General features: G+C 45.7%; 1 protein-coding gene across 3 annotated transcripts in view; it reads left to right on the top strand.

The window, feature by feature from the left end:
- Window positions 1-15633, top strand: part of TMEM18 (transmembrane protein 18) — a 123640-nt gene that overhangs the window by 11149 nt on the left and 96858 nt on the right. For all 3 annotated transcript variants that reach the window (XM_085610789.1, XM_085610790.1, XM_085610788.1), the window contains exon 2: window positions 3811-3931. In XM_085610789.1, coding sequence (XP_085466915.1) covers window positions 3811-3931 — 121 coding nt within the window. The remainder of the gene's footprint in view (window positions 1-3810; window positions 3932-15633) is intronic.

Here is a 15633-nt window from a genome sequence, read left to right on the forward strand (position 1 = left end):
CGCATCCCTAAAGTTTCTAATGTGTTTTGGTGTTGGCATTAGACAGTAAAACAATTTCTTAGTGTAGAAAACTGGACTCTGTTGCAGTATTCCCCCACTTTTTATCTGACATCTGATGCAGCTTGACAAAAAGTGTACTGGGTTCCTGCTAACCAGGTCCCCGGTTACCAGTGTTCTTTCCCTAAACTATACCATTGTTCCACAATTGGCACCCCTTTAGGATCCCTGTTAGTCCATAGAAAGTGGTACAACTGGTACCTAGGGCCTTGGAACTAAAGAGGGTCCCTAAGGACTGCAGCACTAACTGTGCCGCTCTAAGGGACCCCTCACCAAACTCATGCAAACTGCCTTTGCAGCCTGCTTGTATTGGTGTAGAGAAAATCGAAGAGTCGACATGGCACACATCCCTGCATGCAGTACCTACCAAGCACTGCATGTAGTATAGGTACGTCATCTATAGCCCTAAGGCAGGGTGCACTGTACCCATGTGTGGGCATATCTGCAAGAGTGGCTATCTTCCTGTGATATCTAAGCTCCCCCTAGATATTACAAGCACTCAGGGAAGCCATGACGAGTATGTGGGCTGGACACTCATGATTACGAAATCCCTAGCTACATGTTGGCTTCACTGTACCCCAAGGTGTTTGGTACCAAACACCTCATCTTAATAAACACACACTGATGCCAGTGCTGTATTTTAGTAATAAATGCACCCACAGAGTACCTTAGAGGTGTCCCCTGAAAACCTACCGACTACTAGTGTGTTGAGTGACCGGTCTCGACCAGCCAGCCACCATAGACCGGTTTCTGACCTCCTGAGGTGAGAGCCTTCGCTCTCAGAGGCCAGGAACAAAGCCTTCTCTAGGCGGAGGTGTTCACACCTCCTCTGTGCAGGATGTTCATTCCAGGGCGGGAAGCTTCAAATGCCCTGCCACCTTTGTTATGCATCCCAGGCCTCTCCAGATGGTGGAGATGCCCACCACCCTGTTCTGACCCCACTCTTTTGGTGGCAAGACAGGCGGGAAAATTAGTAAGATTATGAGGTGTGCCCACTTTCAGCCAGCACCACCCCTTGGGTGGGCCAGCTGATGTGGACCCCACTTTTCAGATTCCTCCAACTTGTTTTGGATGGAATTAGCATGGTAGGGTAAGGGTAATACCCACTTTCCACAGGAAGTGGTCATGTAGAGGGTGTCGACACCCTAAAAGTAGGTAGCCCATTGGCTACCTGACACTCCCCTTAAATGCCCCTAAATTATTTATTTAGTTGCCACCCCTGAACCCAAGACCTCAGATTCAATAGATCAAGAGAAGAAGGGCGAAGAAGAGTCACTTCCTGACGAGAACCACAGCAGACCTCTGGACTTTGGCACAAAACCCTGCCCGTCTTCGGCCGTCTCTCGACATTTGTGAAAGAGGGACTCGTCCTGCAAGCTGGAGAACTACCAAAGCCTTGGATAGTCTGCTAGCACTTATAAAATCACCTACAGTCTCCCTTGGAGTAGAGGAGCTACTTTTCTGCAGTTTGCAGGGTTGGACCAGCGGAGTCTGGTCCACCGCCTTGCAGCTCCCAAGCCCAACCGATGCCGCAGATTACCGCGAGAAGGTACTCCTGCTCTGGAAGGTCATATGTCATCCCACCAAGTGTGAAGACACCAGGACCGACCAGAGCCGTACAGCACCAACCCCTATGGTTCCAGACGACCTGCACCAAACACCAACAGTGAGAGCCCAGTCTGAATTCTGACTGCACCAGGACCAAGCAGCTGTCGAAGGACGTCGGCATCACTGAGACCCACTTCGTGAGTCGACCGGCTACCTTGATTTCTCCCCTGCCAGTTGTTTGTCCCTTCCTGTGAGGTGCATTTCTACGCACCTAGCCCAGCTGACCAAATCAGGTCACGACAAACGAGCTGTGTGCCCCCCTTGTTACCCTAGCCCCCAATTGTAAACTCTCGGACATGTGCCCAAGTCCCCCTGTGCAGCCTATTTTTGGGTGGCCCCCATTCATCCTAAAGCACCTGCTACCAGCCTCCCCTGCACCCTGCTCCCTGTAGAACCAGAGTGGTTTCCGAAGAACTGCTGGTAGTACTTAGGGCCTTGGCCCACTACATCTCTGAACCCTGAAGGTGAACCCCCTAAAACCATCTGTACTTACCTTTATGCCTCTGTAACTTTTCCTCCCATAGGATTGCATTTTGTGCAAAAGCGCACAGGGTTGAACGTATTACTTACCTGTGAGTAATACTATCAAAAACAGTACTTGCCTTTGAACGAAATTCTTGGTTTTAAAACATATATAAAAAGAAGTGTTTGATTTTTCTAATTTGGTCTCTGATTTATTTTTTGAGTGTGTCTCATTTATTGCCTCTGAGTACAACAAATGCTTAGCACTACTCTCCGATAAGCCTAATTGCTCACCCAAACTACCACAAAAGAGAGTGTAAGTATTATCTGCTTTAGCCTCTGTAAACCAATTGGAAACTTACTAGAGACTCTGCACAGTATATAGAGAGCCAGCCGCCTTCACTTAGATTCCGCACATCTTCTGTCCGTAGCATTTAAACAGATGTGCTATAATACCTGACTGGCTCAAGTCTCTGACACCAGAACAGCCTCCCACATTGCAGATATCTGACAGCCCCTTTTTATTCAAGCACCTCCTCACCTGCATTGATCTGCATGAAACGGTCACCTTCGCCGTTCATTGTAAAGGTTTGTGCTGACTTGTCAAACGTTACCAACGTTCTAAGCAACAACAACTAAAGATTGTGCAGTCACTATGGCGAACTCTGCAATGCATACATGTGTATGTTTATATTTACAGAAAGATTTGTTTTTGGTATTGCAAACGCTTTATTCAGAGAGATTAGCTGAAAATCACAATTAAAGTGGCATTATGGATTCAAAGCAAAACCTAATTATCTCTGAACTTTGATTTTTATGATCCGCTGCTCAAATCATAACTCTCATCCGTTCCATGAAAACCATTTAAGAAAATCTGTGTCTGAACCATACCTTTTACTTAAACTCGGTTTTTGAAGTTTAATTAAAAGGAAAATTGATGGTTCAACTCATGGCCGCAGCCTGTCTGTTCAACCCCCAATATAGTAGGATTTTGGATAAATTTGAGCCCTGCAGAGCCGTCCAATGCACTTTTCAAATCAAAATATCTCAAAAATGAATCCCTGGGTTTACAACAAAACGCATTCTGATAATTCTATTTTCATGTCATATTTGGTGAAAATCGATTCAGAGGTTTTTTCTGTAACTGTGAGCAAAGCTTCATTTTGAAGCTCAAATGGGACCACCCACAACCCCCTCTTTCCTTTTATAGTTTCCTTCTTGAATGGACCTGCACTTATCCGACATGCTTAAACTTAGCAAAATGCTTAAAGTGCCAGATTTTGTGGAGAGTTGACGATGACACCAGAGTTTTAAGCAAACATACCAGTGGAAAGTGCTGCTCGATTGTAACTGCAAAGTAACTATCACAAATCACTTCGCTTTAAAAAAGAGAATTACTTGTTTATTATGGTTTAAGAAATCAATTTACTTTCAACTTTCGAAAGTAGGGTTTAAAGTACTCCTAATTCAAATCTTATCTGGATCGCTAACTGCCTCGAACGGAAGGCACTGTTCCATGGAAAAACATTAGACATATCTATACACATTTTGGACAGGCAACATGGAAATTCTGATATGTTTGTTCTTATGTGACTGCAGAACATTATTACTTGTGTCTACGTGCTAATGTACTTTTATTACTGAACTCTTTCTAATATACTTCTTTTAAAACTTTTTTTTCAGCCTATAGATTGGTCTGAACCATGGCTTATTGGACTTGTGGTTTTCCACTTATTCTGTATTTTAATCACCTGTATTTCATTCAAATTTTACAAACTTCAGATTGGTCATTTTCTTTCAATGGGTAAGTAGAAATCGTCATCAAAATCTTTTTTATGATAAGTACTTTCATACATTTTGTAGTCTTCATATTTTCCGTGATTTAATTGATTTATCTCTTGCATTTTCATAAAATTCATGCCTCGTGACTGCCTTTTCAGAGGCCTTAAGGAAAAGGACATTGATAAATGAGAAATACTTTTGGTGCTAATTCTCCAAACTGGTGCATTGTTGTTCCACTGGTGAGTCTCAGCAGCAGATTATTGTATGGAATGGCCATAAGCAAACAAGCCCATGCTGGTTTGCAACTATTCCCTCAAACCCAGAAAGATTTCTTGTTTAAGATTCAGGGGAATGGAGTTCTAAAATTTTGCTGCTATGGAAATGAAGGGTTCATTTTCAGAACCACTTGAATTTGGCAGGTTGTATGTCTTGTAAAGTTATGGATGACTAGCTATCAGCAACACTGTTATTTCCCAATGAAGGTTTTCAAGAGCAATCATATTGAGAAGAAAAGCGAAACTCAGGTTGCCTAGTATGTTACTAGGAAATCTGAGCAAAATCCAGGTTACTGATAGGTATCTATGTACAGTCTTATGTTGTGCATGCCTCTGCCACCCCTTTCAGTTTTCTTTCTCCATCTGTAATAGCAGTGGAGGGTATTTATGGGGAGCCATGCTTGACATGACTTTGCCTGCACCGACCTCTCCTATTCTCTTTATATGTAAACTAAAGGTTCCTTTTCCCTGCCATTTCCCCTCAGTTAAAAAAAAAAAAAAGTAATCCATAGAGCCATACCACACTCTCAAACTTTCTGCAATTCTCGCTCCACCCAATCATAAAAAATACCTGCCATTCAGCTACATTCCCCACCCTTTCTTCAGTACTCCCTCCACACCCTAAATATAAAAAAATTCAGTCCGTCCTGCCACCTTTCTCTACCAACCTCTTAGCGTTCCCTATATGCTCTCAGTCTGAGAGACATCTATGCTGGCAGCAGCTATGACTGAGTCGCTTGTCAGCACAGAACACTCGTGTTCCCCCTTACCTTCTGCTTGACCCCGAGTATGGCAGTAGATGTGAGTGAGACAGCGGATATCATCTGCAATTCCACTATGTCCTTTATTAAGGGGGGTGGAAAACAGGGGGATTAGCATACTTCAGAGGACTTCCTTCAAGTTTTTTTTTTTTACTGCTCTGACATAAGAAGTGTTCATGATTAATAGATTTGGATGTGCATGACATACGGACTGGTAATTCTGGAATTTCTCAGAAAATTTATCGGGAGTTACTTCGGTGCAAGGACTTTGGGTGAGAGACAGAATTTTAAACTGAATTTGTTTGCTTATCTGTTACCTCTGTAAGGCCTGTAAAGCCTGTGTGATGAGTCCCAAGTTGTGAAGCTTAAGGGTAAATTTCGACCCCTGCTGATGGTTTTGACTGGCATCCTTTTTAAATGGCATCACAGCCTAATGTGGATGCAGTTATGTTAAACTTTGTTGTGCTCAGATGGGGGAGAATTTAGTAAACAATTCTGAGGGTTGGGATGCACACCATTTTGTTTGATAGCTTGTCCATACTTAGTCCATTATTCAAAGAATGCGTGCAGACTGGTATGCCTTTGCCCAAAAGACACTAAATGAACAACTATAGCAAAGCTGAACACGCCTTCATGGCGATCATGTTTCAGTCCATTTGCATCACTATCATCATTGTGAACAGCTTATTGATTATGCTTTTTTGGTTCTACTTATATTCCGAGCCACACGCGGAGGGATTTGCCATTTCCCAGGTTTCTTATGTTCTAATCGTGCCCATCCGGACTTCTTAAAAGAACACGAACAATGCAACGATTCATCCAAAGCAGTGTTTTATTAAAAGAACCCAATGCATTTCGGGCAATCAAGTGCCCTTCGTCGGGGGTCACTGTAAATAATCGTAAAAACAATATTAACAATTACTATTTTTTGTCCTCCATTGTATGTCTTACATTGAATCAACATTTTCATATTCCTTTCTTCAATGTGCCAATTCCAATCTAGCCCTTGTTTATATACCCGCTGAGCCTCCCTCATAAGCAGTGCTGATAGACACCCACCATACACTTAAACCACTTTTCTGCCTAAAACATTCCCCGGTCATTACCCCATGGTCACTCCAGACCTGCTGAACAGCCAGCTTTCTCACCCTTTCCCACGGATTCCATGCCACACTACCTCAGCAGCTCCCCCAACTAACCTCCAACTTCGTCTTTATCCTGCTTTCCACACCTGACTAAAACGTTCTCTCCCCCCAGGAGTTAAATCCTTGATCTTGCCTCAGTATTTCATGTAATTTTCCAGATTCTCTCCTTTTCACACGCTCTCTTTCAACATGTCCTCAACTCCTCCCTAGTCACAATACTTTGATCATACCCTCGTAATCATCATTCCTCCAACCATAACTCCGTCATTAACCCCCCATTCACCCCTCTGTTATACTAAACAGAACTGCCCCTCCCGTACCTGCCGTGAGTGTTTAAAAACGATCCAGCATCCTCTCCGTTCCAAACTGACTGTTCACCCTGTGTCCCTCCCTTCTTTAAACACGTGTGTATTCCCTTGAGGCTTCCTAATAGGCTCATCACAAACAATTTACCACCAGAATTTAGTAAGACAGGAAAAACAGAGACAGTTACATTTGAGCACACCATTGCCTTTGGGTAACAAATGACATCTCTGAATCAACACAGCCCAGTCAGTTGATGTAGTACCTGAGAACAGGGGAGGACAGGTGTCTTTGCCAGCTAAAGAGAAGCCTGAACGAGGCAATTTCTTATTAATGTAGACTGTATGAATCCATAGTTCTGTAGTGCATCCAGTTTTAGATCCTTGTCTGGTAAGCTGTGCTTTTTGTAGGTTGCAGGAGCCTTCCTGCAGACTTGTGCTTTAGAACACATGTGATTTCAGGTGTTGTACGATTCAGTGGTCTGGTCCAAAGGTGACTTTCGCACTCTGAACAGGCCATGTGTACAAATTGTGCCATTCACAAGGGTGAAGGCTTTTCTAGAAAGGAACCTAAACACTACATATTGATGCTGTATTTTCATTACAATAACATTCAAACATTGATGTTTCTCAATCCTCCTGGCAGTGTAAGGCAGAGAAAAATATCTACATCTGATTCACATACCTCTTATCCGTGCCAGTGTGGCAATGGGGGGCTTTTCCTTTACTGTGAACTGTGCTGGTAATTATGTGTGCAGATTTAGATTCCGTATGCTGGTTTCCCGATGTATGCCCTTATATAGGTACAATTCACATTGCCCTTATTTGGACATAGAAATCCGGCCCTTATTTGGACATTGTCCGTACAAACCAAATACAGGCATGGCCACCTACATCCGTCCAGCCACGTCGCAACAAATTCTTGGAAAACCAGACCCTTAAGACTTTAGGAATTTCCCTCAGCTTGAATATTGATTTCTCCAAGAACTCCTTAAGTATGCATGAACATCTATTCCTTAGGGGTTCATTCATGACGTTCCTCTGCCCGACTTTCACATCAATACTGGCATTCCTAGTCACCTTCAAGGTATAAATATACCAGTACTTGCCTTGGCAAATTGCGGTTCCCGGAGGATTCGATCCAACCCAGACTACGTGGTTTGCCACGGCAAGTTCGGAAGGAGACCGAGTTCCAGCCTGATGCACTGACCCGACGCTGCCATCCTCCTCGCAGAGGACAAATGCAAAAAGAACTAAGAATGTAGGACATTGTTCTGCATTCTGTCCATCAACTGTTGTTTTTGCATTTATCACCCCGAGTGGGACTGGTATGCTCAGACGTGAGTCCCGTGCTCTCCATGCCACTGGAATCAAGCTATCCTGGCTGAAGAGGGGTGAAACCCCGAAACCGGTCCTAGGATGCTTGGTTCCAGTTCAGGGAGGACCTTGCTTGGCAGTTTGGGCTGGACTGTTCCCCTGATGCACAGGGTCAAGACTGATTTGCATATGGCTGGGTTCAAACTGGAATGGCATGGTGAGCAAAATAAGGATGTATTTAGGCCCAGATTTCTGTACTGGGGTGAATGTATGACATTGTTCTGCATTCTGTCCATCAACTGTTTGTGCATTTGTCACCCCGAGTGGGACGGGTATGCTCAGACGTGAGTCCCGTGCTCTCCATGCCACTGGAATCAAGCTATCCTGGCTGAAGAGGGGTGATACCCCAAAACCGGTCCTAGGATGCTTGGTTCCAGTTCAGGGAGGACCTGGCTTGGCAGTTCGGGCTGGACTGTTCCCATGAGACACAGGGTCAAGACTGATTTGCATATGGCTGGGTTCAAACTGGAATGGCATGGTGAGCAAAAAAACGATGTATTTAGGCCCAGATCTCTGTACTGGGATGAATGTATGACATTGTTCTGCATTCTGTCCATCTACTGTTGTTTTTGTAACGGTTTGATAAGGCACTAATTTAATGCTAGATACTGAAGTAACTCAGTCGTGCTTTTCTCAGAGACCCTCTACTCATATAACTCCATAAGACGTCTGGAGTGGGTATGGATAATATCCGCCATAGCTGAGTAGGACGAAAGTCCTATGTATTAGCTGTTTGGTTTTGTTCAACGTTGAAAGGATGCAGTGTTCCAAAACATTGTGCACCTTATCTTTGTTTCCTTGAAACTTGTTCTAAATTTTCATTAAACAATGTACGACAACGGCGATGTTGTCGTTAACAACGGTGCAGCTGCGGCTGACAGTACAGGATTAAATGAAAACGAAGCGGGTGTTTTACACATCCCACCAAATTTAAGGAGAGCCATCACTCTAAAACTTATAAAACATGGTCCAACACCAAGAGGTGGTGGAGCAGTTTTTCGTGATAGAGGCACATGAATCTCACCATACAGAGGTATTCTACTCATGGATAGTATTCCCAGAATCAAATCCAGTAACACACTTGTTTCACTTCTACAAAGAAGATGAACCACCAGAGGGATGTATTCCTTTTGAGGATATTGAAATTCCACTCACATACCAGGAGCATGAGCTCTGGTTTAAAGGCGCCCTAAAACATTACAATCGCATTACCAGGCTCGGTCCACTTGATAGACCAGGAGCAACATGGCCGATTTTAGCCGGCTACACACCTGACCCTGACATTGAATCAATGTCAGACGAGGAATTAATTAAAAACATACAAAAGCTAATAGAACTATACAGTTAAACCACAACTGTCTGAAAGTCCTGATAAGGTCTTTTCTAAAAATACTCCTACCTCTTCTAAAAAGAAGTGGGAAAATAGCAAACAGAATTCCAAAGAGAAGGGTTCTCATTCCCGAGGCAGGTCTCCTCCACAGAAGGAGCCCTCTGAAAGGAGGTACAACATCAGAAATAGGGATAATTTGAGAAAACCTGACAGATATCAAGATAATGATACACGTTCCTCTCGTACCTTTCAGATATCGTCATAGACATCCGAAAAGAGGACGGTCAGAAAACAAGGAAGAATGCGTGAAGTCCAAAGACGATCAGCATGTTAAAAAAAATATAGCAAAACCTCAATTCTCCCAAGAAAAAGGTAGCAGGTCAAAAGTCAGACATGCCGAGAATACTGAGAACCCAACTCTGGAACGGAGAGTGGGCCCAGACCATGCTGGACAATGCAGCAGAAGTTACAATAGCTCGCCAGAACCTGAAGGGACTGCTGGAGACAGTGGACTTGAATGAAGACATACAAGTTGAGACTGTAGACACCAGGGTTAGTTCTTCGCATAGGTTATATGAAATAACACTCCGGATAGAGGGAGACATACCAACAAAAGTGAAAAGACTCTTTTGGGAGCATCTTTCAAAAGGTTATGATATACTTCTAGCAGAACAGGACTGGCCACCAGAGTTTGTCAGGGAGTGCCCACGTGGCAAGGCCATCATTAGGCCTGCCTTCTCCAACCATATTCCAATTCATTTAAAATATACATTAGCCAGGAAATGGGCAGTAGCCCAAGCCCTAGCACTGTATAAAAATCATCTAGGATGGGATGAGGACTCAACTCACCATAAAATCCAGTTACAAAATCAACCAACTGCACAAAGGCAGTACCCAGTTAGGCAAGAAGCTAAAAAACAGGTCAGGGAGATTTTAGATCATCTGAGATATGGCAGCAAGAGATGAGTCAGAGTAACATAGCCAGTTTTGCAGAGAAGTATTTCCTAGACAGAAACCGATTTGGTTGCCAAGACAGAAACAAATTGAGGACCTGGTTAACGTCCCATAGGGCCGAATAGCGAGGTTCCGGAGGAAGGGAATGTCTGACACCTCATATCAGCCTGCAAACCAGTGGGTGTTATCCCACCATTGTGTCATTGATCGGGTTATGCCCGGCGGAGATGGCTGATCGGGAAGGTGTTAATCTATCTATAAGCCAAACCAAAATGAGCTAAGTGAGCTAAGAAATTAAGATCGTGAATTACATCTGTGTCCATGGGATTAAGGTCCCTTTGCAAACACCAACAGGACCATCTGCTCCATGCGGATTTATACCTCTTGACAGCACTGTCTGCTCAAGCCTTGGACATGAGAGTTTCGGCCTTTTCCGAAAGGCCCGGGACTTCCCATCGTCTCCGGTAATCCGGCATGCCATGAGCCACAACGAATTCTCCTGAATCAGTGGGTGGGGAGCTTGGTTGGGATTCGTGAAAAGAGTCTAAAAGTGGGGGAGTAGGACTGGAGAATCCCAAGATGGTTCCAGAAGAACCGGAAACCAGATTTGTGATCTCCAAAGAGGGGTGATCAGCACCAGCTACGCTCGCTACCTGTGCTGTCACCCTTGTAATAATTTCAAATATGGGAAACGAATACCCCTTCTCCTAACTGCAGTCTTGGAGGAAGGCATCCATGGCCACTGCTAGAGGGTCTGGGCTCCAGCCAAAGAAGCGGAAAGTTGGTGGTCCAGTCTCAAGTCATATAGATCCATCGAGAAAGGACCCCAGAGGTGGGGTCCTATGTTGTGAACACCTTTGTGTCGAGCTTCCAAAGGCTGGAATCCCTGAAGTTGTGGGACTGAAAATCCGCCACCTGGTTCTTCCGTCCGGGCAAGTATTCCGCTGTGACCGACACTTGATGGTCCAGGTAATATTGCCAGACGCTGGCTGCAAGATCCGAGAGGGCTTTGGAGTGAGTGCCCCCCTAAGTGATTGATATAGCAGACCGCCGCAATGTTGTCCATTTTCAGAAGGATGCATGATGGGATGGAATCCCTCGTCCAACAACGGACCGTGAACGAACCTGCCAGAAGTTCTAAGCAGTTTATATTTAACCGTTGTTCGTTTTGAGACAGCAAACCTCCTGTTGAAATGGAGCTGTATCTGGCCCCCCAGCCTGTTCTGCTGGCGTAGGACTCTATGACCAAATCTGGAACCGACCCGATGATCGCCTGGCCGTTCCAGGCCTCCATTTGATTTAACCATCATTGGATTTCCTCTCGAGCTTCCTCGGACAGGGACACCTGGTGCGAGTAAGCAACACCCCTGCGAAGATGGGATGCTTTTAGGCGTTGTAGAGCTCGATGGTGGAGGGGACCCGGGAAGATCACTTGGATTGATGCCCAGAGAAGTCCTACTACTCGAGCCAGCTGCCTGAGGGACACCTGATGCTTGGACCAAGAACGTCTTAATTCATGACAAATCTTTACCTTTCTTGATGGGAGACTTAAAATAGATGAGACGGAGTCTATCACCAAACCTAGAAATGTCACCTTCTGAGACCAAGAGAGAAGAGACTCGATCACAAAGCCTCGACTCTGAAGCAAATTCACCGCCATCCGGAGGTGAGAAAGCAGTTGACGAGGTCATGGGTCCATTAGGAGCAAGTCGTCTTGGGAAACCATAATTCGGATACCCCAAGCCCTGAAATATTCCACCACTGGTTTGAGGACCTCGGTGAAGCATAACTGGGCAGAGGATAGACCAGTGGGGCAGGAAAATCGGAATGACCAGGTAGGCGTCCTTGAGGTCCAAACTGACCATCCAATCCAAGGGTCTCAGAGCATCCCTGAGGAGGTGAATCCCCTCCATTTTGAAGTGGTGGTAGACCACCCACTCATTGAACTCGCAGAGATTTATTACCGGTCTTTGGCCCCCGTCGGTCTTGTCAACCAGAAAATTGTTGCTGATGAAACCTCAAGAATGCGGGGAGGATAGCGCCCTTGGAGAGAAGAGATGTTACCTCCTGGGCGGCATCCTGTTGTGAGAATTGGATGGGGTGAGGGCGAACTCATTGAGAGGGTTCCCCGAGAAATTCTATGCTGTACGCCTGGATAGTCTGAAGGACCCATGCATCCTCCATGATGTTAGTCCAAGCCTGATAAAAATTTGCCAGTCGCTCCCCTACCTTTTTAAGAGGGACAAAGGGAGAACGCTCACCGGGGCTTGAGGAGGATGCTGCTCTTCGGTATCCTATGCCTTCGCCTCGTCACCCCCTTGTGGGGTAGACCTTTTCGAACCTGGATTGGTCTTGGTACTGTCCTTGCTTGGAGCCTTGTCCTTTTTGACGATATTGGTTGGCATTGCGGCCGGTCGAGCGGCCCTTTACCTGACCGCCCGCGCAAAACCCTAGGGAAAAACTTCCTGATGGATGTCTGGGCTTTATCCTGGGAGGTGAAGGTATTTACGAATTTCCGTAGTTCCTTCACGAACGACTCACCAAAGAGCCCACCCTGTGCAATAGTCTCTGCTTCGGAGTCTGCTAGATCACCTATTTTGAGGTCCACCTTTGAGGAGGGAACGACTGTTCCGTGGACAGGGTTCAGTTTGCGTTGCCCAAAAAAATAATAGCCCTTTGCACCCACCCCAAAAGGGTTTCTGGTGCGATGAGAGAACCTGTCATCTTTACTTCCTCAGCCATGCCGAGGATTTTGTTGAGGGTGCCCAGGGTGTTCAGGAGCTTGACCTGGCATGCCCGCCAAGACCGATCAATACCCTTCTTGGGATCTTTTATAAATTTCTGCCAAAAAGAGCCCGTACGAACCTCTATTTCAGGGGTGAGGGCTACCTTCCCTTCTAAGGAGGGGCGAGGGCACTCTACTCGTAGGCAGTTACGGGTTTCTTTCTCCAGCGGTTTACGAATGCGTTCCACCACGGAACATACGACCTTATAAGCCAGGGCCCATTCAGAAGACCGGGGATGAACTGTCATCAGGGTCCAACATGTCTGAGGAACCTTGGGATGGGGGGGGGGGGCACGGTCTGGGTGGGCCGGGTTCGTTGTCAGTATCCCCTGAACCAGTGGGAGGGGGGAGGTACTTTAGCTGGTAAACCCCCATCCCCTCTTGGCAAAGAAGGCTGGGAGGCCAAAAAAGCTTGTCTGAGCCTGTCAAAGCCGTCTAGGTCAACCCCAGCAACCCGATTAAGTTTGGCTGGGGGGGTGCCGCGTCCCCTGGTTGAGGGGGGGCTGCTGCGGAATCTGAGGATGGAACGGGTGCTGTGGGGAGGGGGGAGTTAGGTTTGCAAATGCCTGGGCAATTTAGCGAGAGAACCTCTCTTTCAAAAGAGTCTTAGCCTCCTCTACCGCTTGGTAGATGGATGCGTCCACCGCATCATAAAAATCGGAGGTCAGCCAAGGATTCCTCCATCCCTTGGGCGTCATCCTCGTAGCCCATAATGAGAGACTAATGGACCAGAGAGGGAATAAAGGTTATTTAGGAAAGTCTGGGTGGCAGACTGCAAGCCCTCTTGACAGGGGTGGAAAGAGGGTTAATTTTATTGAGGAATGGGTGGCAGTCCTAAATTTTTGGATGTGATGGACTCGCAAGGTTTTTGTTTGGGTCTAAGCCCTGGGACACTTGCCTGGTGCTTGACCTTTCAAATGGGACCGGCCTGGGTAAATGTCCCCAAAGGCCACTGGGGCCTCCAGCAATACAGACACAGACGAGCGTTCAGAAAATGAGCAGACAATACTTACTCAGCAGCCCAATACAATCCTCAGTGGCTGCAGAGCGTAATAAGAGGTAGGCCTAATTAACTTTTTATCTAGAGGCACAAACCGCTACGGACCCCACTGGGGCGTCACCCTCAGGCCGATTGAAATAGCGGACACAGCGTACCGAGTGAAATTCGTCTGAGGAATTTCAAACGTACGCGCCACGCTCCCAATCTGCCTCCAGCGCCCTCTAGTGGGTGTAGGTCGGAGGTTGCACCAGGCCAGACCGCGTAAGGGCTGCAATTGCTCTCGCGGCCCCAGAGCTGCTTAGGAATGGGGAAAAGTCAAGGCAGCAAGAGACGCTTGAACAGTAGGACACTAATTCGTGAAATACATGTTATTAAAAAGCAACTCTTCTCAAGACGTGGCAGCGCGGTCACACGCACTAGCGACTTAAACCTGTCATAAACACGTCAAATAATTCAAGTCATAATATACCAATTAGCATGTAAAAAGTACCATACAAACAGTGAAAAGAATGAGGTACTTATCTCGGCTGCGCAGCAGCGAAGAAAGAGGAGAAGGGGCCAGTGAAGAAGGACTGTGTTGGGCCATTGTGGCTCCTGATTGGACGTTAAGACTGTTTCACTATTGGTGTTTTTTTCTTGTACTATATTTACCCTATGGTTCATGGGAAACAGTTTATTTGGTGTTAAACACGATGTCTGCTGTTAATAAAAGTGAAGAAAGAAGGCATAATCCTGGCCTCCAGTCCTGACACAGAATTCTGCATGGTATTCTCTTTTCTGTGGGCATTTTTCTCATGTTTACCATCTGCTGAAGCAAGTATGAAGGGGAGAAGCTGCTGTGAGGCGGAGGACGAGGGAGGATGGTGACAAGGGTCGGAGTGGCCTGTGGAGACAGTAGTCAGTCAAAATGGAGCATTACATGCCCCCATCTCCCATGGCTGAGGATTGTGCGGAGGTGAAGTACTTGTCTGGACTGCTACTCAGCCCTTTCCCAAAGCAATTTTACCAACCAGATCAAATCTGGTCTGTTGTTCCCACACCTAGCATATCTACTGGTGGGGACAGTAGGAACAATGACCTACTTAATGACTGATCATTATGGTATTCCATATGGGAGTTCCACTTCGCTCCGCTCATAATTGGGAGTATGTGGGAAAGAACCGAGTATTCTCACTTCTATTAGAATATCATTTGGGTTACTTCTGTATGTGTGTTTGCCGAGCCTGTGTCCATCTTGGTGCCTTAAAGTGTGGGTGTTGGTATAGCATGTCCGTCATTGTAGGTATTAAACTTCATTCTGCCATACAATATGCCCTTTGAGCTTGAAAATATTTCATTTTAGGAAGTGTGCGTCCACATTTAAATTTTTGGACGGGGTGGGGGTTTGGGGATGTGATTGAATCCCCTTTTCAGCCTGCCTTATAGAACTCTGATTGATCTGCTTATCAATTGACTATCAGGCCAGTAAATACTAGGCAACTGCCTTGGGGCTTTGTAGGTTTAACAGTTGATATAGTGGTTATTCAGTTGCCCCTTTATGTGGTTCATACAGAGGTAAAACTATTATCATTATCACCTAGTATCTGTCAAAACTGTTACTTGAAGATTTCCCCAGCTTTGATACCTTTGAAGGTAAAGTGCTAAGAAAGGCTCTTTTATAACCGCAAGCCCTTGAGACAAAAGAAATGTGTTTTCAATAGAGCTTTTCTTCCTTGAATCACGTAGAAGTACAAAGCAGCTATTTTCTTGAAATCTTTAACCCCTGCGTTACCTTGTGGCATAGGGGGTTGTTTTA

Source organism: Triturus cristatus, chromosome 6, assembly GCF_964204655.1.
Source record: "Triturus cristatus chromosome 6, aTriCri1.1, whole genome shotgun sequence".
Taxonomy (NCBI): Eukaryota; Metazoa; Chordata; class Amphibia; order Caudata; family Salamandridae; genus Triturus; species Triturus cristatus.